The sequence below is a fragment of the Schistocerca americana genome, chromosome 1, assembly GCF_021461395.2.
Source record: "Schistocerca americana isolate TAMUIC-IGC-003095 chromosome 1, iqSchAmer2.1, whole genome shotgun sequence".
NCBI lineage: Eukaryota > Metazoa > Arthropoda > Insecta > Orthoptera > Acrididae > Schistocerca > Schistocerca americana.
The window spans coordinates 399,808,293-399,833,333 of NC_060119.1; the positions used below are offsets into that span (position 1 = coordinate 399,808,293).

General features: G+C 47.8%; 1 protein-coding gene across 1 annotated transcript in view; it reads right to left on the reverse strand.

Annotated features, from left to right (window-relative positions):
- The window catches only part of LOC124553609 (homeobox protein prospero-like), a 59,560-nt gene extending 37,111 nt beyond the window's left edge, over positions 1–22,449 (reverse strand). The window contains exons 1-7 of the mRNA XM_047127502.1: positions 20,942–22,449; positions 19,883–20,827; positions 14,440–14,552; positions 14,167–14,265; positions 13,871–14,020; positions 13,586–13,762; positions 9,311–9,681 (exon numbers count right to left, since the gene is read on the reverse strand). Coding sequence (XP_046983458.1) covers positions 9,311–9,681; positions 13,586–13,762; positions 13,871–14,020; positions 14,167–14,265; positions 14,440–14,552; positions 19,883–20,827; positions 20,942–22,322 — 3,236 coding nt within the window. The 5' untranslated portion in view covers positions 22,323–22,449. The remainder of the gene's footprint in view (positions 1–9,310; positions 9,682–13,585; positions 13,763–13,870; positions 14,021–14,166; positions 14,266–14,439; positions 14,553–19,882; positions 20,828–20,941) is intronic.
- Between the last annotated feature and the right edge of the window lie 2,592 nt (positions 22,450–25,041).

The window sequence follows — 25,041 nt, forward strand, 5'->3', positions numbered from 1 at the left end:
CTGACTGAGGAGGGGTTGGGGCGTGGGCCGGTCACCCACTTGCTGCTGACAATAAAGAACAAAGACATTAAAACTGCGTCGTTAATACATCGGGTAATCGACAAGGTGCCTCGGAGACTACTCGTCAAGCGTAGCCTCGTAGTAACTTATTGAGATCTACAACGCTGCTCGAAAGCAAATTATATTCCATTAATCGAAGCAGAGCACACGCTACAGTAAGCGCGGTTTCCGTAATGACAGTGAAAAGGGATGACGGGAGCTTTACCGACTGTAACTTGGCTTAAACTGCGCCGTAAAACTAAATTAGTATTCAGTATCAAGTGTGGTATTTAAGTTGCCCGTCCGCGGCGAGGGCGTAACACAGCTCGCTGGAATAGAGGCGAGGGAAGCGCTCCGGTCAGAGAAGCCGGCAGTTCTCCTGCCAACGAGCACAGGGATGAATCGTTAATGACAACCCGCTCCACCGGCAGGTGTTGCAAGCCGACTTGGAGCCAAGTTGTATTACCTTAGACCATGCAATCAAATGCGTGTTCCTTATCTGTTAATCAGTTTCCTAATGTCGAGGCAAGATAAAGACAAAGCGTGGGGAAAAATTATACAAACTTTGCGCAAGTATATTAATGAGTCCCAGTTGAAATTAGTGCATCAGATGGCGGAGCTGGCAGTGGGGTTGAAGGGTGGGGTGAGGGGTGGGGGAGAGGGGTGTTCGGCATAGCCAGGCAGTGTCAAAGTCTTAATTAGACAACGCCCCTGAATGCCATCACGCCAAACTGCTGGGGTATTTCTGTTTCTGTGCGAGTACCGCGAAAAGAACTTTCACGCTGGTTTTGCAGTAGTTCTTTGTTTCCAGTAAAGTGCCTAAAATGTGTTGCACTCGCTGTAGTTGTCTAACTGGCTCAGAGAATAATCAGTTTCGGAATTTACCCTGTTAAAACTAGCTGTTAGTAAAATAATCCTGAAGTTTAGCAACATGATCAGAAAGGTTAATTTCAGACACTGAGCACACGATACGTGTACCTATTATTGCCAGAACACTATGGGAAGAGAAGAAATACAAAAACGATTTGGATTTTGATTTGTAACTGTGTTAACGATGCAATTAAAGCAAAGAAGACAGTCTCTGTTGTATTAGTGCCACGATATTAATAGATTTTGAGAATTCAGGCCCAACGCAGGCGATGAGTACCCTTGAGAAGAAAAGCTGTTTGTTACTGTTGCATATGGGAAAACTTAAATACGTGTGACTTTCTTGATGAATGATAATGACGAAAAATTTCATGAATTACTAATTCTCTGACAACAAAAGGACACTGGGGAAGCACGATACTCTACATTCCTCTTAGAGGAGGAGAAATCTAAAATATGATTAAGGGTGTGGGTTTCGGAAACTAAGCCAAAGAGAGCTCTTTTGAGGGACAGTAATACTTGGTAGAACATACTTGAATGCTCTACAGTTCTAGGTGGCCCTGTTAGTAGCTACAGCATAACCACAGACTGATGATCGGAAACAGTAAAATGCAGCTATCAGTCTGTTGAAATCACTCAGAACTGAGGTTCTGGGGCAACCGAAAAGACAGGGGCAGTTGATGATACTGATTTAGATCTTGCATGGGTTACTTAGATCATTCCAGTGATTGCACGAATGGTTCCTTAAAAAGTATTCCATCTGTGGTATCTCTCCAATCTGAGCCGTCGCTCCGTCCCTAGTTTGGCGTTTCTCTCTTATGGTGATTCTAAAGTTTCAACAGATGTACATGAACTGCTACGTTCCTCCCTCTGGCTACTGAAGAATTTTTCTCAGTACACATTATTTACCAACTGGTGCGTGCAGGGACTGTGGCGTCTGTAAGTGCCTAGCGGACTGGTTGGAGGGCGGAGGTGTGCAGATGAGCAGCGGCCGCTGGGTTCAACCTCCGGGTCAGGTGTCAATCCGCGTGAAGCGGGCAGACCCGGCTGGGTCGGATGTCTCAGCAACAACAACATCGCACCGCCTAAGGCTTCGGAGGCTAAGCCTATCGCGGGGAAATAGCGGTGGGGCTTCGACCGCCACAAGATACCCAATAAAAGGATTTGATTCAGCATTCGGATGGGAGACAATGCAAGGAAATGCTGAAGCGCTAGCAATGCCAGCCGCCCCGCAGAGCTCGGAGAAGCCGACAGCTCGCGAAACCACACTCTACTCAGTCGCAGGGTACACATCCCAATAAGAATTTGACTCTTCTAACGTTTATCCTTTTTTGTTAAGAAGGAAATTTCCTAGTGTTTTACTACTTCTCTGTACGTAAGGTGCGGTTGCACTGAATCGTAGCTAGTTCGTTGTGTATGCAGAGGTTTCGAGCTGTGGAAAGAGCGATCTGTTACGTTTTGCGCCTGATACAGTTTTTTTTTTTTTTCGAAATGTGAATATAGAATCGCTGGAGCGGCTATCGGAACAAGTAAGACTGTATCACTGAACCATTGGCATCAGAGAAGAAATTCTGGGAGACAGATTTCCAGTTTCTTGCGAAACAAGCTGGCTTTGATAACTTCCTGTTTGCTGTTGCTGTTTGATTTTTTTTTTTTGTACCTATTGGATGCTTATTGTCAACTGTCCATTACGAAGCTGGAGACGAAGAGAAGTGCCTAGTAGAACTGTTAACCCGTTGTCGAAAAGACACTCGAGATTAAATCCAAGCATTGTACATGCAATATTCTCTCACATACGAATTTACAGCATTTTTGCTTCGCTGTTGGATATTATTTCAGTATAAGTAAGGTTTCTCTGCCTCCAGTAATTAGTAAACCGTAGAAAACAATTTTCTCTGTTGGTACGAGTTTAATAACGAACGACTACTCTTTCGAGATTAGAATCTGAGGGAAAAATCCAGCCAGTAACACAAGTGAAGTAATTTATCACTTGTAAGTATCTGAAGTGTAATTCTTGAACATAAGTATTAAGTAGACAAATAAGTTAGCTCCTCAAGACACTTCACTTCTGACACCCACAAACTTAGTGGAGCAAAATAAAACAGTCACGGAAAATATTTATAAGACGGTTGCGGAGTTGGCTCCTTTTAATGAAAAGGAGAACTGCTCGCCACAGCAAATGCTGGAAACCGTAATTTCAACGCACCGAGTACTTCTCTGTGACATCACGCTTGAGTGACGGAGAGGACCAGAAGTGTCTGTTGACCAGCTGAATGCAACATGAAATTGTGCTCACTATATAACCTTGGGAGTTCAGATTCGACTGTTATGCGAGGCACAATACGTGAAAACCGTCTGCTAAAGTGTTTGCGCAAGGGGCTGAGGTTTAATGTGTTTTGGCAAAGATTGTAGCGTAGCAAGCAATGCAAAACTAAATGGCCAAATGGTGTGAAGCAGGCTGTGTAGAGAATAAAAACCTCAGCCTCCCGAAACGAGTTCGAATACCAGGAAATATTTCCCGTTTGAAGAAAGTCAGATGAAATCAAACACCGTTTAGCTGAGCAAGTGGGAATTAAGAGATCGCCATGTCGAAACATCACGACAAAGGAGCTGCATCTGTATACTGCGAATTTTTCTGTTGTTGTGCATGACTTAAAGCGTTCAGATCAACTTTCGCGTGTTGAATTTTGCCAGTGGCTTTTCATTTCTTCACATGAAGTCTGATTCAGTCTGTCGGACTATATGACCCCGCAGAACGTGCGCTATTATTCATCAGAAAATCCCCTTAGTGCTTTGAAGAACTGATGCATAATTTCAAAATTGGTGTTTGGTACGCAAAGTATGGTGTTCGTAACGTAGTACGATTCTTTTACCAAAATGTTAATGCTAATCGATGTATGCGGAAAAGGTTTAATCCGTATGTCGATCAACTCAAAAATGAAAGACTGTAGGGACATTTTCAACAAGACGGAGTCACAGCACGAAACGCTCTGACAACCTTGTCACACTAGTGCATGAGGTGTTCGCTGAGGACAATCAGTAGAGGCAGTGCAATATCCTGCCCACTTCGATTGCTTGGTTTCTCTCTCCCTGCGGTTTTTACCTGTAGGACAAATTGAAGTGCCTGGTGTACTCGAATAATCCTCACACATAGAAAGAGCTACAGTAGAACAGTGAAAACGGTACTGCTACTGTGCCTCAGGCAGAACTGCTGTGCATGTCTCAGAGTGTGCCAAATCGAACGCAGCGCTGAATCAACATCAACGGTGGCCACTTCCAGCATCTTCTGTGATGTTCGTTAACAACGGTCAGTCTCGTCTCAGTTTTATTGCAATTTTTTTCCAGGTCAGTATTATTATACCCACGCTATTTCCCCCCAGCAAATGCCCGGTATGGAAATAGCGATTTAGGGCTTCCGTGGTTTCTGTAGATCACTTCAGGCGTTTGATGGAATGATACCTTTAATAAAGTCACGGGCATATCCTTCTCCAAAGTTCATTTGAAGGAAAGTAGAGCTCAGTCTCTAATGAGCAAGGTCTTCTGCCATTTGAAGGTCTTGCCGCAACTAATACGTTACACAGTTCCTGCGAATGTATACGTAGCTGCTTCTGGAAATTCGAATCGTAACCCACTGAATAGGTAACGGCTCGCCTGTTAAGAGAGCAATGATTAGCAAGTTTCATCTTTGTTCGGCGAAACCTCCCTGTTCGTCTCTTTCTACACCAGTTACGTAACAGATACAGCTCGAAATACCAGTTAATTTAAAGGCGCATTTTAGGAGTCTCTTGCACATAGATAACGAAGACGAGCGGGTGAAAAATGAATGCAGGTCGTGAGGAACGAGTGGAACTTGTACTGCCCCCACTCGTCTTCATAGGACCACTTGTGCCGACGAAACGAATCGTAACTTTTCCTCGCTGGGAAAAAAAAAGGTCCGAACTCGCCGTAGAGTTGCAACTAATAACGCGCTGGAACAACTTTAGTTCTCAGAACTGTCAGCGTGAATGTTTCATTAGTTTAGACAGAATAAAAAATGAAGACCAGTCCTGGACACGCTCGGCAGACCGCTGGTGGCCATTAAAAATGGAACTTCTTGTGACAATAGGTTATCGGACGTTAGGCAAACAGCGAGGCGGCCGTCCATAATGCAGGCCGGGGCGAAGGGTTGCCTGCGCCAAGGCGGCGCTGCAAGACGCCAAGACGAGGCAGGCCGCGCGGCCGCGTTCTCACGGCCGGCCGCTGAATAAGGAACGAGCGCGAGCCGCCGCCGCCAAAGACAGACTCTGTGATGACGTACCCGCCTGCATTATTCACCGTCCTCCCCTTTCCGAAGTTGAGTCCAGCTGCCGGCCGCCTATAATCTTCGTTTGTGCATCTGTTATGATATTTTTTCCCCTCCCAGCCTTCCGCCTCTGTTACGTCGTATCTTCGCCGCGCAGGTCACAGGACTGTGGAGAGAGGGGCGGGGGGGGGGGGGGGAGGGGGAGGGGAGTAAGGAGCTCCTTGGGGCGGTCGCCAACTTTGACTTGAGGATAACTTGAGTGTTGCGTTCGAAGAACGGAAAGGAAAACTTGGGTCGAGACTGATCGAACTCCGTCAGAGCGGAGGAAACTCTACGGGGTGATGTCACACAGGAGACTGTTCGAGACACTGCTTCAGGAGGATGTACTTCAGGGCCACATATAGTACTGACGAACCTTACATTCTGTAGAGCTCCTTTTTATAATGTAGCACAGTAATGAATAATGAGGAGCCTTTTAGCCCTCTCTGATAGTTTCCCGACATCGTAGGGGTCTTTTGGGATGAAGAAGCACCATTTAGCCTAGACGCTGCTGCAGTCGATGTTACGACTGCGTGAACGATCGAGTAAACCTGACAGAGAAACTGAAATGAAATGAAATGTCGTGTGACGAGGGCTTCCCGTCGGGTAGACCGTTCGCCTGGTGCAAGTCTTTCGATTTGACGCCACTTCGGCGACTTGCGCGTCGATGGGGACGAAATGTAGATGATTAGGACAACACAACACCCAGTCCCTGAGTGGAGAAAATCTCCGACCCAGCCGGGAATCGAACCCGGGCCCTTTGGATTGACAGTCTGTCGCGCTGACCACTCTGCTACCGGGGGCGGACACAGAGAAACTGATAAGTAAGTACACAGAACCTTCTAGATCCTAGATACCAATAACGCTGTTTACGCAGGTGCGGCTAAGTCTATAGTTAACCCGTTGAATCTTGCCCATTTCGAGAGCATTAGAGTGAATCTGTCTCAGAAGGCACCTTCCAATTCTCGTGGACGCTTCAAATTACTCCACAGTTTATAAACTAGATAATTCATTCAGTTACGGTGTGTACAGTGGATTTTTCGTTGGGATAAACGTAATAGGCTGGAAAAAATGTACCTCATTAGCACTGGAATTTCACTGTTTGCAATTCCAGTGTTAGATAACCGAACATGCCTTACAGATCACTTAGAACTTTGAAACTCTACCTTCCTCTCCAGTTGCGAGTATACGGCTGAGAGAAAAAGTTGATCAGAGCCTCAAGGCAACAAAAGTATCCTGCAGGACAATATCAATGAAACAGGGAATAACTTCAAATTTTTTAGCTGATGTAGACAGAACGTTGCTGCTTACACGTCTACAATACTTCACGCGTTTTGGGTATCTGGTACCTAAATAATGTACTGATCAGATAACGACGTTTTCAGAGTTAACTTGTCAACTGTACAATTTATTCGCCACGAAAGATTAATCACATACATTGAATACATCTAAACATAGAGGAGAGGAGCTGATGAAAGCACAGCGCACGTTGTGTAATTCCAATCATGCTTGCACATGCAAAAACTTACATTAGCACATTTATCAGATGCAGTCTCCGTATCAGTACGTTGAGTACTGACACTCCTTCGTCCACCATACCTTTCGTAACCCTACGTCTCAAGAATGCTCAAAAAATGGTTCAAATGGCTCTAAGCGCTATGAGACTTAACATCTGAGGTCATCAGTCCCGTAGACTTCGAACTAATTAAACCTAACTAACCTAAGGACATAACACACATCCATGCCCGAGGCAGGATTCGAATCTGCGACCGTAGCAGCAGCGCGGTTCCGGACTGAAGCGTCTAGAACCGTTCCGCCAAGAATGCAGTTTGTCCGTTATGTGAAGAATAGTTAAATATGCAGAAGAGTGAGTTACATGTAAGAGGAGTGCGTGAACAGAAACAGGAATGCAGAGAGTAACTGCGTAGTTACTGATGCTAGTCGCTGTTCGTGAGAATGTTAGCATCTCTCAAGAATGCAGTTTGTCCGTTATCCGAAGGATAGTTAAATATGCATAAGAGTGAGTTACATGTAAGAGGAGTGCGTGAAAAGAAACAGGAATGCAGAGAGTAACTGCGTAGTTACTGATGCTAGTCGCTGTTCGTGAGAATGTTAGCATCTCTCATCAGTTGTACTCGATTGTACTGTCAGCTAGAGGGAATGCCAAATACGCTGCTGGTTCAGAAGTATCCGGACACGTTTATGCAAAGCGAAACTGACCTGTAGATGCCACGAGGGGCGGGACCGCGAGAATTAAAAGAGGCGGAGTACTGTGCAGTTACAAGAGAAGAAGTTACATCCTACGGGTCGGTCGGAAGAGCTCAGTGACTTCGAACGTTGTCTCGTCGTTGGACGTCACCTGAGCGTCAAACTCATCAGGGACGTTTCAGCCCTTCTAAAGCTGCCCCAGTGATCTGGTTAGCGATTTGTCTGTGAAGAGGAAACGCGAAAGAACAACTGCAGCTAAACCAAAACCGGACGTACCTATCCAGCATAGCAGAGCGTGGTTGTAAACATCACGTGGACGGAATCACTCGTGAGTGCCAAAGTGCTGCCAGCAGTCCATCTAGCACAGTGACTATGGGTAGTGAGTTAAAAAGAATAGGGTACATCGGTCGAGCAGCTCCTGATGGGTCATATGAGGTCGGCACTAAGCGACGCTTGATGTGGTCTAAAGAGAAACGCCACTGATCAGTGGACGACTGGAAACGAGTGATTTGGAGCCATGGATCACGCTATACCCGTGCCAGTCTGATGGAGGGGTTTAGATTTGGCGAATGCCCGGAGAATGATAGCTGGCTTCGTGTCGTGGTACAGAGGAGGTAGTGTTAGGCATGTGATGTTTCCATCGTTAGGTGTGGTCCCCATATTGCACTTAAGAAACCGCTAAGTGTGGTAGGCTATAAACACATAGTAGGGCATCGTGTACTGTGTGCAGTAAAGGAACGATTCGGGCAACATGATTGTCTGTATCAGCGTGACAATGCAACCAGTCCTACAACAGCAGATACAAGGCAATGGTTTGTGGACAATGAAGTTACTGAAATGGACTGTCCTGTCCACAGTCCCAACCTGCACCAAATGGAGCACCTTCGGAACGAGAATGAACGTCGACTTCACTCCAGACCTTAGCGTCCAACAACTATCATCAGTGGTTTTGGCTCTTGAGGGAGAATGGGCTGTTATTGTTCCACAGACATTCAGAGACTTCCATTGAAAATATTTCCAGAGAGGTCAAGCCATCGTAAAAGCGAGAGTTTTGCCATTTTGATGGCCACTGATAAATGTCCGGATACTTTAAATCAGATAGCGTACGGTCCGATTTAGCACTTCCTTGCCATCTTTAATTCCATTGTTCATAACGGCGTGCAAGGAAAGGGGTCGGGTGGGTGGAGGGTTGTTGGAAGATACTGCGAGTGACACGTATGCGTGAAGTCTGTAAAGAGAGAGTATCGGAATACAGAAGACAGCAAATACGACTTTTAATTCAATAGGTGGCCACGAGGAAAGACAGCTAGCAATCCGTCCTATCGACGACGAGGTCATTACAGAACGAGCACAAGCTCAGACTCGTATGGAAATCGAAACTCATCGAAGAAATATTCCCAGCATTTGGCTTAGGCGAGTGAGGGAAATACAGGTTTAGTGGACGGGGATTTAAACCGCCGTTCTCCCAAACGGTTGCGTTGGGCTGTCTGGGGGAAGAGACCAAACAGCGAGGTCATCGGTCTCATCGGATTACGGAAGGAAGGGGGAAGGAAGTCGGCCGTGCCCTTTCAAAGGAACCATCCCGGCATTTGTCAGGAGCGATTTAGGGAAATCACGGAAAACCTAAATCAGGGTGGCCGGGCGTGGGATTGAACTGTGGTCCTCCCGAATGCGACTCCAGTGTGCTAACCACTGCACCACCTCGCTCGGTTCCCAAATGGTGTTTCATCGTGTGACCTCGTTCATTATTACCAGGAAAGGAGAGCATTCTTCAAAAGTCTAAGAGCAGAGCACACTGTCTGGTGGACGAAGGAGCAGAGGGCGCGTCAGCGAGCAGGGTAGAGTCTAGGAACTACACATTGGAGCGAAACTCACTACAGCTTGGAGCAAAAGGATATTGTAGGCTGAATGCCGTCGTAGGGCCCCTCGCCGGAGTTGCAGTCGGAGTTCCTGTCGACGGCGTCGGAGGCTGCGCGCAGGTGCGAGTAGTCGGGCGAGGCGCCGTGCTGCGCGGCCGCCAGCAGCGCGGGGTGCAGCAGCGACTGCGGGTGCGGGGGCGGCAGCGGCGGCGACTCTGCGCCCGCCACGGCGCCGCCGGGGGGCGAGCCCGCCCCCGCGCCGCCGCCCAGGTGCATCGCGCCGGGGCCCGCCTGCCCGGGGCCGCCCACCGGCACCTGCACCGCCTGCTGGCCCGCCGACTGCACCGGCGGCACCGCCACGGGGCCGCCCGCCTGCGCGCCGGACACCTGCGGGCGACAGCGCTGTTTGTACACGACGATTGCCGCACCCCGGGCGTGCACTCCCAGTACATCACCACTGTTATACCCGACAATCTACGTAAACTTCACCTGTTTCTAAAAACACTGTAGGAAATTTTAGTCTGAACCTCGATCGGCGTCGGAAGTAGTCAGTCAAATCCTCCGATATTAAATTACTGGCTATTAAAATTGCTACACCAAGAAGAAATGCAGATGATAAACGGGTATTCATTGGACAAATATATTATACTACAACTGGCATGTGATTACATTTTCACGCAATTTGGATGCATAGATCCTGAGAAATCAGTACCCAGAACAACCACCTCTGGCCGTAATAACAGCCTTGATACGCCTGGGCATTGAGTCAAACACAGCTTGGATGGCGTGTACAGGTACAACTGCCCATGCTGCTTCAACACGATACCACAGTTCATCAACAGTAGTGACTGGCGTATTGTGACGAGTCAGTTGATCGGCCACCATTGACCAGACGTCTTCAGTTGGTGAGAGATCTGGAGAATGTGCTGGGCAGGGAAGCAGTCGATCATTTTCTGTATCCAGGAAGGCCCGTACAGGACCTGCAACATGCGGTCGTGCATTATCCTGCTGAAATGTAAGGTTTCGCAGGGATCGAATGAAGGACAGAGCCACGGGTCGTAACACATCTGAAATGTAGCGTCCACTGTTCAGAGTGCCTTCAATGGGAACAAAAGGTGACCGAGACGTGTAACCAATGGCACCCCATACCATCACGCCGGGTGATACGCCAGTATGGCGATGACGAATACACGCTTCCAATGTGCGTTCACCGCGATGTCGCCAAACACGGATCCGACCATCGTGATGCCGTAAACAGAACCTGGACTCATACGAAAAAATGACGTTTTGCCATTCGTGCACCCAGGTTCGTCGTTGAGTACACCATCGCAGGCGCTCCTGTCTGTGATGCACCGTCAAGGGTAACCGCAGCCATGGTCTCCGAGCTGATAGTCCATGCTGCTGCAAACGTCGTCTAACTGTTCGTGCAGATGCTTGTTGTCTTGGAAACGTCCCCATCTGTTGACTCAGGGATCGAGAAGTGGCTGCACGATCCGTTACGGTCATGAGGATAAGTTGCCTGTCAGCTCCTCTGCTAGTGATATGACGCCGTTGGGATACACTACAGCGTTCTGCATTACCCTCTTGAACCCACCGATTCCATATTCTGCTAACAGTCATTGGATCTCAACCAACGCGAGCAGCAATGTCGCGATACGATAAACCGCAATCGTGATAGGTTACAATCCGACGCTTATCAAAGTCGGAAACGTGATGGTACGCCTTTCTCCTCCTTACACGAGGCATCACAACAACGTTTCACCAGGCAGCGCCGGTCAACTGCTGTTTGTGTATGAGAAATCGGTTGGAAACTTTCCTCATGTCAGCAAGTTGTAGGTGTCGTCACTCGCTCCAGCCTTGTGTGAATTCTCTGAAAAGCTAATCATTTGCATATCACAGCATCTTCTTTCTGTCGGTTAAATTTTGCGTCTGTAGCACATCATCTTCGTGGTGTAGCAATTTTAATGGCCTGTAGTGTAAATGACAAATGAAATACACACAAAGCGATGTAATCGTCTCATTCTGACGCCGCCTAGAGACAGCTTGCATGCCAGTATTCACCTTATTCAAATCTGAAACACAAGGCTAAAGGAAAAACCACCAGGCCTCGCACTATACATTGTGTACCACGAGAAATGCTCAGTATTCAGGGATATGACAAGAATCAGCATTCGAAGGAAAAAATTGTAGTAAAAATGGGCTCTAAAATACATACTAGAGCTACTCAGGTCCGATCGGTCGTGAAATGGAAACCAGTCTCTCGTAACGTTGTGCAACCTTAAAAACAGTTTCCTCATGGAAAGCAGCCACCTCCGCTTTCCGCCAGTTCTCTAAGCTGGTCTGTAACTCGTTGTCTCCGCCAAAATTTTGTCCTCACAGTCGGCGGTTCATGAGAGCAGACATGAAAATCAGACGGTGGCACGTCCGGACAGTATTGTTGGCGATCAGAAACTTCCCGTCGAAAACGTTGCAGGAGCGTCTTCGTTGCCCCTGCAGTATGATACCGAGAATCGTCATGAAGAAGGAAGTGCATGACCGTGACGTTACGTGGGCTGCACGAAACCAGCAAAATCTCACGGCAGGCGGCCTAATTAGCGGGAGACAATTTTTTAGGGATCTTTATGCGCTCACTGTGAGCTCAGAACCAAAAAGAGCGACGTGACGCGGTCGATGTGCAACTAGAGACACTGCGCAACATACCTGTGAAAGTTTCTTCAGATTTTCACTGTTGTTTCCGTTTCGTTCCCGATCGGACCTTACTTTCCTAATAGCCCTTGGACGATAACTATGAGCACTTCTTCATCTTCGATACTGTGAAACAAATCTACTTCAAACTCTTTCTTTCTATATTTCGGGAGCCGGTAGTGTGGACATAAACAAGGAAAAATCATATAGTAAACATGGGCTCTGAATTGTTTAGTAGTAAATGTTGTGAGAAGCAAACCATCACTGGTAATTATAGTTACTTCAATTGTAGAAGTCGTATTATTTATACAAATATAGAGGTGAATGTCATCGACAGCTGTGTGGGACCAATTACTGTTGAAGGAAATTTCGTAACGTGGCAGCTAGTGTCCCAGAGGGTGAAAAATAAATGTGACAAACCAAGGGAAAGGCCTATGTTGTGTTGGAAATAAAATTCAGAAAAAAAAAATGGTTCAAATGGCTCTGAGCACTATGGGACTCAACTTCTGAGGTTATCAGTCCCCTGGAACTTAGAACTACTTAAACCCAACTAACCTAAGGACATCACACACATCCATGCCCGAGGCAGGATTCGAACCTGCGACCGTAGCGGTCTCGCGGTTCCAGACTGCAGCGCCTAGAACCACGCGGCCACTCCGGCCGGCTTAAAATTCAGACCCTCTTGTAAATATCAGACAGGCTGATCATTAAACCACAAGGGAGTAACATGTCTGAATTAACTATCTTGATCATCGCATGGATAGGACACAAACCAAAATTTTCCCTTCACTCACAGTTATGGTAGTTTTATCTCATAAAATGGTTTGACTTCAAGCATTAACGACAGAGAGAGCAGTGGGCGAATCACATACTTCTGCATACCGATGTCCAGTGATACCATACGCAGATAGATTACACATTAGCCTGTCTTTAATTTCTCCCGACTACCGTAATCCAGGGAGAGTTTGTGCTGTTTTTGAAGGTATTAATGAGGAAACTTTTTTAAGAAAAATTTCGGCAGAGACTGAATGGATGAAATTTGGTATATTTCTTATTCCATAAACTTAGTATTTGTTTCCCAGAGTATAGTTCTGGATCAAAAAAGAGAGGCGAACTTGACACGAAGTCACTTCATAGGAATGGATGACTTTTTACCTTCTTTATTGTGGGTTTTCCAATGCTAAATACTAGGTGGCATAGTGCCGAGCTACCTAAAAGGTAAATTAGTGACAAAAAAGAATACAATTCCTGTACAATGGTTTTAAAGAGTTGTTCAGATATAATTACAAAATTTATTTTGCAGAATTTCTGATCCCAGGTGTCAGGAGTACAAACGAGTTCTCGCTTTCTGAATATAAATCTGACATTTTTGGTTTTCAGATAATATTTCACTCCTTTCATTTTGCTGCTTTCAAGAAACTTTTTCCCCAGCTCATTCGAGTTCGAGCTGTAACAGGATTAGTGTCTTCCCCAGCGAATAGCTCTGTCTCATATCGCATAATTATTTAGTCGCAGCACAAAGCCACCCTGGTTTACAGTGCTTGAAGATAAGATTATTGCCTACTGAAACATTGTCTATTAGCGAAAAAAAGGAGGCTCCAAGTACCTGTTGCTGTTGCTGCTGTCCGCCGTAGAAGGGCGAGTACGGGGAGAAGACCTGCGACTCGTGCAGTGACGGGTTGGGGATGGCCACAGAGGTCGGTAGCGAGACCGGCATGATGGGTGGCGGGGGCGGGGGGTGGTACGGCCGCTGCGACACTGCCTGCGGAGGAACGCCTCCCACCTGGAAAGATCATCCGTCGCTCACCATCCTTCAAGCGTGACGCGTATTCCGAGACAGAGGAAAAGGAAGTCGGGAGGCGGAGGCGGTGACTGAGGGTGCGGCGGTTACCTGCTGCGGCTGCTGCGGCGGCTGCGGCGGCGGCGAGTCGGCGCCCGCTCCCGGGCCCGGCGCCATCATGCCGCCGTACTTGCTGGGGTCCGGCCCGTCCTGCGCCAGGATGCGACTCACGGTGCGCGGCGTGATCCGCGTGTCCGTCACCTGCAACATCGACGTCTGACGTCAAGGAAATTAGGCGGCGACTGTCACACCGGCCGGCGAGGCCTCCCCGTAAGGGGGCAGGCTTCGGCGTAATGTTTCACAGAGAACCAAAGTATCTGCCATTGAGGGGTGAGACGGTGCTTTACCTTGTGCCGCTTCTTCTTGGGCGCGACCACGAGGCTGAGCGCCTCGTTCTGTTCGGGTACTCCGTCCCTCGAGTCGCCGCCCCCGGCGCCGCCCCCGCCGCCGCCACCGCCTCCTCCGCCCCCGCAGAAGGGGTTGACGTGAGGCGGGCCGGCGAGCCAGGGCGCGGCCGCCTTGGGGGTGGCGAACATGGCGGCGGTGGGCGACGGCCGCACGTGCGACGGCGCCTGCTGCTGGCCGCCCGCCGCCCCCACCTGCTGCGGCGCCATGCCCGCCAAGCCGCCGTCCGCCGACTGCGGCGTCATCGCCATGCTGGGGAACGCCGTGCCGTTGACGCGGGGCGTGCCTGGCGCCGAACCACCGCCGCCACCTGCAGCACAGCACACGTCTGGTCGCCTTAGTGACGAAGTCTGCTATCGGCGCTATCCACCTAAACTACTCTGCACAATGGCAATGAGCTTTAGTGCAAGAAACTTTCAAAATATAGACCCTGTACTGCCCCTAGTACACATGAAATGAACGACAAAAAAAAAAAAAAAACACAAAAAAATGGCTCTAAGCACTATGGGACTTAACATCTGAGGTCATCAGTCCCCTAGACTTAGAACTACTTATACCTAACTATCCTAAGGACATCACACACATCCATGTGTGAGGCAGGATTCGAACCTGCGACCGTAGCAGCACTGCGGTTCCGGACTGAAGCGCCTAGAACCGCTCGGCCACAGCGGGAAATGAACGACACACAGTGGTGGAAATACGAGAGGATTCAGTTAGTAACGCAACACATTTTTTTTGTCAGTCAGTTTCGGTTGAAGAAATGCGGAACTTGTTTTGGAACATCGTGGAATATTCCCGTTTCAACGCCTATACTTTCATGAAGTTCCGATGGGTGACGGCGCTATACGTAGCCTCCATATGGCGTCTGTAACGGAGGTGCTTCCAAGCACAGACCTGCCATGGAGTTTCTTTCGGTGGAAAACCAGATCATCGCAGATATTCATAGGCGCTTGCAGAATGTCTACTGAGATCTGGCAGTGACCAAAGGCACGGTGAGTCACTGGGCGAGGTGTCTGTCATCATTGTAACAAGGTCACGCAAGCCTGTGACTCCTACAACGTTGGAACGTGCGGACAGTCTCATTCGAAGTAATCGACGGATTACAATCAAACCCCTCGCTGTACAACAGCACATCTCTGTTGGCAGTGCTGACGCACTCGTCCGCTATTTGGGATGCACAAGGGTGCGTGGCTGCTGGGTTCGTAGCCGCCTAACAGGAGATCATAAAAAGCAACGAAGGACCATGTGTGAAGAACTGCTTGCGCGTTACAAGGCTGATCATGACAATTTTTTGTCCATCATCGTCACAGGCGATGGCGCCACACCACCTCTCCTCCGAAGAAGAAGTTCAAAGCCGCGTCCTCAGTCGACAGAGTCATGGCGATGCTCTTCTGGGACTCAGAAGGGGCTTTAATATTTGATGTTGTCCCTCGTGGTGCAGTAGTCAACTCTGCTGTGTATTGGGCTACGCTCAGAAATAAATGACCAGAGTGTTCGTCGCCACAAAAATGCAAACGAACTACTCATTCTCCATGGCAACGCAAGGCCTCACACAAGTCTGCACACACTAGAAAAGCTCACGAAATTTTATTAGCCTCTGCTTCCTCATCCACTCTACAGTCCAGGTCTCGCACCTTGGCGCAACGAAGTATGCAGTCCGCGAAAAGTAGCACATGGATGATAGGGATGTTACTGATGCAGTAAGACGTGGGCTCTGACGTCGGCTAGTGGAGTGGTACCATGCAAGCATACAGGCCCTCCCAGTACGATGGCGTAAGTCCGTTACTTTGAACGAATACTATGCTAAAAAATAGAGTACTGTAGCCAAAAGAGTGGGCAGTAATGTGGTGTGTGGGAATCCTGAATAAAATCAACCTGCTCTCAGAAAAAAAGTGTTGCATCAGTTGCTGAACACCACTCGTAACAAAGTTACATTAGAACACAGCTCTAATCAATATGAAAACTTTTTGACCACTTAAATTATTTAATGAAGCATCATGTTTCGAGGTATAAAAATCATCTTCAGGCTATAATGCCAGTATCAAACCCTTTAACACAAGTACACGTAGATATTAAAGCTCTTTTGTACAGTCTTGGGACGTACTCTGATCATATTTCTCCATATCTTGCTGTGGATTGTTCAGTTATCTCCGTTGCTATGGCTCCTTCGAACATGTTACCCACTACGTAAGACTTTCGTGGTCGTTGTCATTAAAGATAATATCTTCTAGATTGTTAGATTGCTCCCTATTTCTCCTACATGATCGACGTTTCTACCCCTCTGATGGTATCTTCGTCAGGATGTTGTGGTGTCCATGATTGTCTGAAAACTCGGTCGACTGTGGGCATCACAAGTTCGTGAAGAAGATCCCAACGGACGGGACGGAATATCGATCGCGTAGAACAAATATGACGCGGCCTGACAACTCATAAGATTTTTCCTTGATGTCAACGACTGTTCACAAATTACCAAATGTTACTTTAAACACAACATCACCATCAACTACTTTTGTTAATTTTTTTGTGCTGCCATTATTGCCTGAATTTAGTTTTATGCCTAGAAAAATATTACTTCCTTCAGTGATTTACGTACTCAACAAATTTTGTGATTGACAGTGGTCTCTCAAAAACCTTTTCTTATTTTTGAATTAGTCAAGGTCGATTAAAAGTCAATGTGGCTTTACGTTGTTAATCTTGATCTGTTCGTGCCCCACCGTTGAATAATGTCAATGTTAATAAGAAACCATAAGCCATGTTTCAGGTACTTTATTACTGTACAGCCAGTTTCGTTTTGAAGTTGTTTAGTGAGTGTCGAGAGCAAGCGGACAGAGGTTACAGGTTTAAGGTCATTCGCTTTTAATGTGGGCGCTATAGGGTTCGCCGCTAGTGAGAGGTGACTCACTTACTATGAAAAAAGACATAACGTCGCTTTAAGGAGCTTTTTTGGGAAAACGAGAGTCTTAATATTATTCAGCATAAAAAAATGAATAAAACTGAACGTTTCTTATGTATTCTAGGGACTTTGTGTTTTTTGGCTGAAATATTAAAGTAAATAAAAAAGTAACTAAACATGTAAAAAATCAACTTTCTTTTTATGTGTGTTCTAGTTGTTACTCTCAGCTTCACTTTGTACAGAAATAAGTATGTTTGTCAAATTACAGTAGTCTCCCATTTTTTAACTTATACTCTTATTTATACTTTTTCCTGATTACAATTTGATGAGTCAAACTTATGTTAAATCGAACTCTTAGTTATTGAGACTTTCTGTTAGGTGCCTCGAACAGTGATATATCTAGAGTCGACTGTATCTGGCAAACATTTTAGCCTTTCTGGAACACTCGACGCGACTAAAAGTTGGCTTCAAATTGATACCAAGTGCTGCTTTATCTGAAATGATGACACACATTACCCCTGACCATTACCGGTCAAAGTCATTACGCGTGTGCGAGAAGCCCAAATTATTATTAGCATGTGAAACTGCAAGCAATTTGTGTGTAAAATACTTTGGATGTCTGACAGTCCCACAGTATTAAAGCAATATACTCCTGTTGCAGGTAGCTTGTAGTGGGGTGAGTGCCTGTTGCTCTAGTTTGCGTGTGTATGTAGACAGACACATCGGTCAAACATACATCTTTACCAAAAGTGCTCGAAACGTGAACTGTTAATTTTCTGTGGGAACAGAACACTTCGCAGGAATCAGAACGTGCCAAATATACTATCATTGGCAAAACGTCGTAAGATTGGTTCGCTATTGATATGAAATTCTTAAGTATTACGGCAATGCAAAAGTATGTGAAGTGAGGATACCAAAGTGTGCCGTAACGTATCGTGCTGAAAAGCCTGGACAAACTAATTTAATTTGTCGGAAGTTATCGTAAAAAAAATAGCTGTCACAAAAACATCAATCTGACTTTACATAAACAATAATAGCTTCAGGCACAATGAAATGCTTTTCGCCTTCCATGCTTTCATCTGCACGTATTTTACGACGACGAGAATCTAGAAGTACACAGAGCACGTATAAGTTGCGCTTTTAATGCGTACTTAAATGGCTGTCCCTGTGAAATGAGAGTGAAACATCTTGACTTCATATTTCCACATTAAATATATTTTTATTTTTCCTTGTCTTATTTTGTATATGTTTTTGTATTTGGGATGCAAGTGCAAGCCACTCCGAGAAGTTATTGCATCAGAAATATTGGAATGCGAAATGTGTGTAAGACTGCTCTGTACGGATTACTGCGTCCGAATTTTTTTTTATCAATAATAGCTGAAATGGCGCTGTCTTCACTACGGTCCATAAATATAAATATTGTGTAATATTTTGTAAACAAGAACATGGTCGCTAAGTAAAAAAAAATTCATTCTAGCCCTTTCGTACACCAAATTCTTACGACGCAGATGGAGATTGTATGTAGTAGGAAAAATCAATAGCAAATAATATTTTTAATTGGGAAATTTAAAGACCAACACTAACTTCTATGTCAGATATGCAATATTTTATCCGAAGCAATAACAAGAATTTCTTTTTAACTGCGTTTAAAACAGCGAGGTGTCCTTTTTAAATTTTACGATGCACTTCTTCAGAAACACTTTTCGCTCTTACATAGTACAATTCGAGATCGTAACAAGAACAACCGAGCGTTTGAAACAACAAAGAATAACTCATTAATCAGCGGTCTAGTCTTTCAATTATGTCACTGCGCAAAAGAAAGAAAAATGAATGAGAATAAATAGTGAAGAACTAGAAAATACTGAGGGTCAACGGTTGTTGTGTTTCGACAGAGGAACATTCAGGCTGATGCACAGTGCTAAAATGTGGATCTATTTGAAACGAGTGGATCATTTCGTTACAGTAACTTAACTCTGGCGGAAAGACTATAGAGAAATTCCGTTAACTATTACGGGCACATCAAAGGTAGCAACATTATGAGTACTGAAGTGCTGCTTATTTGTGACAGTTTATCAGGGGTACAAAAATCTTTCGCGTTTTCGGAGAAGCGCAAGGATGAAAGCTGTAGATTCTAGTTAATGCACTGTTTGAATCATATCACACTTGCAGCTACGGACTGTGATCTAAAAAATTTCACGTAACTGTTAGGCATTTTCATCTAGAAAATTTAACACATTATTACATACGATATCTTTTTAATGTAGAAGACTCATCTTCTAACATAGAGCGTGAGGTGATATCTGCATTGTTTATGTAAGTGATTGTATGCGTTACACGGATCTAGCAAAGGATACTTTTAACCGTATTAGGGGCCACAGACTTTTTATGGGTAATGTGAATTCCCGATATCAGGTATATAAAGCACTACAGTAGACGCAATGCTTGCGGAAATGAACACGAGCAGTTGCGACGGAAGGAGCGACAACGTGGGCTCGGGGCTTCGCCCACAACAGCTGTCCACCGGGATATGGCGTTCGGCTGCTCCAGTTACGCGAGGCGTCGTCGCAGCATGCGGGCGTCAACAGGTGGGCGCCACCGTGTCTGTCATGCCGTGGCGTATGCTTAACAATCACAAACCGTCTCACACCTTTCGCTAAGCCGAATCACTTGTGCACACTCTAAAAAGCTGTTTTTAAACGAGTTACGTGCTTCAGATGAAGTCTGAGTAGGCAACATGACAAGTACAGGAGTTATTCAGCACTTACCTCCACGGTCGATGACCTTAGTCCTGGGGCTCTTCCTGTCGAGTAGCTGCGACGCCAGCAGGAGGTCCTTATTCAGCTGCTCGGCGGCCACAGCCGCTGCTTCCGACTGCTTGAAACGCCGCTGCTGCACGAACCGGGACACGATCGAGTCGATGAGACTCGACAGCGAGGCGGTGATCTCCGATTTGAGGACGTCTGCGAGGCCCTCGAGATCGGCGCCGGAAACTGGGGCGGCGGCCACGCTGTTGCGGAACATGGTGAAGCGTTCAGAAAAGTCCGCCGAGACAGCAGAGCTCTTCATTTGCTGCTGCTGCTGCACAACTTGTTGTTGTTGTTGTTGCTGTTGCTGCTGCTGCTGTTGCTGCTGCTGTTGTTGCTGCTGCTGCTGTGCGACAGCTTGTTGCTGTTGCTGCTGATGGTGCTGCTGTGCAGCCAGCTGCTGCTGCTGCTGTTGTTGCTGTTGCTGTTGCTGCTGGGCGGCGAGTTGTTGCTGTTGTTGCTGGTGGTGGTGGTGCTGCTGTTCCGCCACGGCAGCCGCCGCTGCTGCGTCCTTGGCCATCCTCTCCTGCTCCAAGAAGAGCTTGTGGCTGACGCCCAGGTACATGGCAGCGGCGTTGCTGAGGGGGTGGTGGTGTTGGTGGTGCTGCGCCATCTGAGGGTGGCCCTCGTGCATTTGTTGCTGCTGCTGCGGCGTCGGTTGCTGCTGCTGCGGCGGCTGTTGCTGTGGTTGTTGTTGTTGGTGGTGCATCATCGGCATGCCGCCGTTCATCGTCTGCATCATATGGTGTTGCTGTCCCATTTTGGGAACGGGTAACCTGTTCGCCGGAGAGCACGGCTTGGGAGTTACGTTCTTATCCGGCACGCCGACGGGAGGCATCGCCGGGGGTTGCTGCGGCATAGCGACCGGGGGCGGAGGTTGCTGCTGCGGCACAGCAGTCATGGGAACCGGCGGCATCACCTGCGGCAGTTGCTGCTGCTGTGGGGGCGGCGGGGGCGGAGGTGGCGGAGGCGGGGGTGGCGGCGGCGTCGGGCTCGGCGCGTCCGCGTCCAAGTCGCTGCCTCCGTCGTCCATGTCGGCACAATCCGACGACTCCTGCTCCATCCTCGTGCACAGCTGAACGTATTTCTGTTGCATCTCGGCCAGTTGCTCCTGCATCGACCGCAGCTGCGACTTCAGGGCGTTCTTTTCGACTCGCTTCTGGCGCACCTCTGGCGGTTCGATTAACAGGTCGTCTTCATCGTCCATGAGGAGTCCCAGCCCTGCAGACAGGTGAAGCTGCTGCTGCTGCTGGCTGCTGCTGTCGTGCTGGACAGGGTGGTACAGCTTCCTCTTCTTACAGCCGTTCACCGCGATCGGCACAGGGCTCGACCGCATCGACGACACGATGTTCTCCACGCGCGCTCGCTTCAGCTCAGCCATATGTTCCGAAGGCTTGTGCTGGCTGTTCGGCGTCGTGCTGGTGGATTGGTGCTGCTGCTGTTGCGACTGTTGCCCCGAAGACGGCGACGGGACGTCCTTGTCCTTGCCGTCCTTGTCGCCGGATTGCGCGTCGCTCTCCGTCTCGTCCTTGACTCGATTCCCAGAGTCGGATGCGGGAGACGCGAGCGACTGCTCCGTGTCAGAGCTCGCGCCGCCGTTCAGCGCCTCCTCCATCTCCTTCTTGATCTCCTTGGAGATCTGCTTGCTGACGGCGCCGGCGACCTCGTTGAGCGCCTCCTCGACGGCCGTCGTCGACTCCTCCTCGCCGCTCTGCACCTCGCCGTCACTGCCGTTCATGGCCACTTCCTTGTCGCCCATGCCCTCGGACGTGACGTCGCCGTTCTTGAGCTGCAGCAACAGGTCGTTGTTGTTGCTGGTGATGCTGTTGTTATTGTCCGGGGAGCCCGGGTCACCCCGCAGGTCGTGCAGGTCGAGGCCGAGGAGGTCCTTCTTGCGGCCCTGCAGGATGTCCCTGAGCATGTGGTGGGCCAGGTCGCCCGGCGGCGGACTGCCCGCGCCCGTCGTGTCCTCGCCGTCGAGCCCGCGTCGGATCACCGACGTGGCGTTGAGGCAGTCGAAGGCGCCCTTGGAGTCGCCGCCGGCGCTGTTGTCCATCATGACGTCGGGCCCGGCGCTGGTGGCGACGCCCCCGCCGCCCGCCTGGCCGCCCCCGCCGCCTCCGTCTGTCTTCACTCCCTGCCTGCCGAGCAGCTCGTTGAGCATCTTGGCGGGCGCGAACGCCGCCGGCCCGAACAGGCCGAAGTGTTGCTGGCTTTGGCTGAAAATGGCGCCGTAAAGTCCTCCGCTGAGGAAGCTCGGTCGCGAACTGAAGTTCGGTATGGACGAGTAGCTGTTCCTGGGCTCGCCCGCGTCCACTCGCTGCCTCGTGCGCTTTGTCTTCTTCAGCAGTTTATCTCCGTACAACCCGAAGCATTCGGCCTCCTCTTCTGATGACATCATAAGAAAGCGCCTCTGTTATTGGCGGAGGGTCCGCTGCGAGTGGTAGGGGCCCCGGCGCAGCCAGTGGAGCTCCGCGCCTCCCCTCCTCGGCACCTCGGCGACTCCCCTCCTGGTGCGGGCTGTGCCTCTGCCGCTGCTGCTGCTGTACTCCGGCCGACGGCGCGCCGCTCAGACTCACTTGCCCATCGCCGCGCCTGCAACAAGCCACCGCACACCTGGCGTCAGCGCACACCCGCCGCTCGCCCTCGCCACTGCTGCCGCTGCCGCTGCCGCCGCGCGCTCTGCCTCAAGTCAGTTCCACAGCCAGTGCCCTCTCGTGCACTGCTACTGTACTGGTTTCTACCAACAAATCAGCACAATGCAGTTGCTATAATTTACCAAAATAAAGTGTTACGAAGCGTTTCCATACAACGATCCCTTTTCAGATACCTTTCACGACACTAATGTACTGCTTTTTAATCTCTATTTTGAGCTGAACAGCTAATTGGTACCAAATTTAATGATGAATTGGAACCACCACTGCTCTGTTGATATTCATTTATTGCGCCACAGCCTGTTTCTGTAACCGTCGTTATCCGGCCGGGATGACCGAACGGTTCTAGGCGCTACAGTCTGGAACCGGCTACGGTCGCAGGTTCGAATCCTGCCTCGGGCATGGATGTGTGTGATGTCCTTAGGTTAGTTAGGTTTAAGTAGTTCTAAGTTCTAGGGGACTGATGACCTCAGAAGTTAAGTCCCATAGTGCTCAGAGCCATTTGAACCACTTTTCTAACCGTCATTTCCAGGTTTTGCCTCAAGGCAACTATACCGCCTAAACATTGATACTGGCACAACTCGGCAATGAACGAAACCGGTTATGAGACAATCAAAGTGTTTCAGTATAGCTGTGGTGGTTCTCATTAACCCCAAATATTCGTACTGCTTTTTTTCCCAAGAAATGAACACGACGGACGTGCTATAACTTACCAAAATAGTTACGAAACTTTCCATTACCAAGCTACTGTGTTCAGATAGGGTTACCTTTCTGGTCAGAAGTTCACTTTTAGAGTATGTAGTGGAAATATCACGATTCCAGAGAGAAGAAAATACATTGGAGTCGTAAATTAATGCAATTGCTTTCCACATGTTCACGGCAGTGGAAACACACACTCCCTAGCACAAAATTCAAGTAACAGGGGTTTTCGGTAATGAAAATCACACGAAAGGCAATGAAAGCCACCTGGTGATCTTCTGTATCTTGTGCTCCATTGCTTTTATAAAACACATAGTTTTAAGTATAACCGTCACAAACCTCCTAAAATATCTGTTGTTCTGCGGTTCCAATAGTTCGTCTACCAGATGACTACGTACTGTCCAAACTAGAAGAAGAACAACAAAAACTTCAGCAGCTCTGTAACGGTTGTGTATGAAAATATCGCGCATAGACGCCAGCTGTACCGAAATATTTCGGTAAAATATAGTGAAACAAGCGTTAAATTAAAAGTCATGCAATTCAGTTTAAATGGTATTGATTTTCAGCACTATTCAGTGTGCAACTGCATGACGAAATGGCGTCGACACTTCGGGATCCTCTCACTCTGCTTCAGAACTGTTTCTGGATTTGTTAACTCTAAACATCAGAAACGGTAGCAAAAATAAATACATCTCGTAGGCCTACTACTCTCCTCTGTAAAATGGTACAAATACTTTGATACCACTTAGAATTCATACTGTATATTGAATTATATTTCGCAACGTCTTTTAAAGCTTGCAACTGCCAATATCATGCCCATGTAACTGCGTCCATTTCGAGCACGGTTACCTCAATCAATACACGCAAAGCTAAGGCTGTCAGTAGAAGTGAATGGACTCACGATATCGAAGGTGAGCAGTTTTACTTTCAACGCTGTGTCAGTGCCAACAAAGTAGAACGATACAACTCTCTTTCTCTTACAGAAACACGCAAACAAGTGAGACAGTGGCACTGTCTTCTGTCATGGAAAGAGCGAATAATGAGATAATGAAGAATTTAGCGTCGACGTCAGAACAAGACCGAGGCAGTTTTATACTAGAAACAGAATACAGGCCTAGCAAAGAAATCAGATTCATACACTCAGATTTCATTTGTTGTACACAAAGTAAATACAAACCGAGCGACGTACTGTCACTGGACTTCTCAACGACGTTCCATTTCAACAACTGACTCTTTATGCCATTCTAAATTCGCAACAAACGCTACGTCATTCTGCATTTCCCTCCACTATCAGCTAATTGTGGCCAACGCAGCATGAAAGGAGAAACTGAATATCGTAATTGATGAATTACCAATTTCGGCGAAACGACCAAACTTCTCTTCGGCCACGACCAATAGACTGCACGTATCGTAATACGGCGGCGGTCCCAGGGTTAACATTTGCATATCTCCAATTAGACAGGAAATCTCTTTGATGGTACCATGACGTAAAGTGGAAAAGCGATATTACCGTTTCTGCGCAACCAGTAATAGCAATCAAGACTCAATTTAACTGCGGTGTGGTTTCCAGTGCGCGTCTGTCGCAAAGGTAAACACCCCCCCCCCCTTCGATAGGGCGAAGCAAATGTCATGGCAAAAGGGGAATGACACACACTGCTAGAACATACCTGGCAGTCGGGGTCTAACGCATCGCTCCCTGCCCTGTTAGAGTGCGGTGATATAAGTGCAAAAGAACGCTTGCTTCGCAGTAATGAGAGCAATATATAA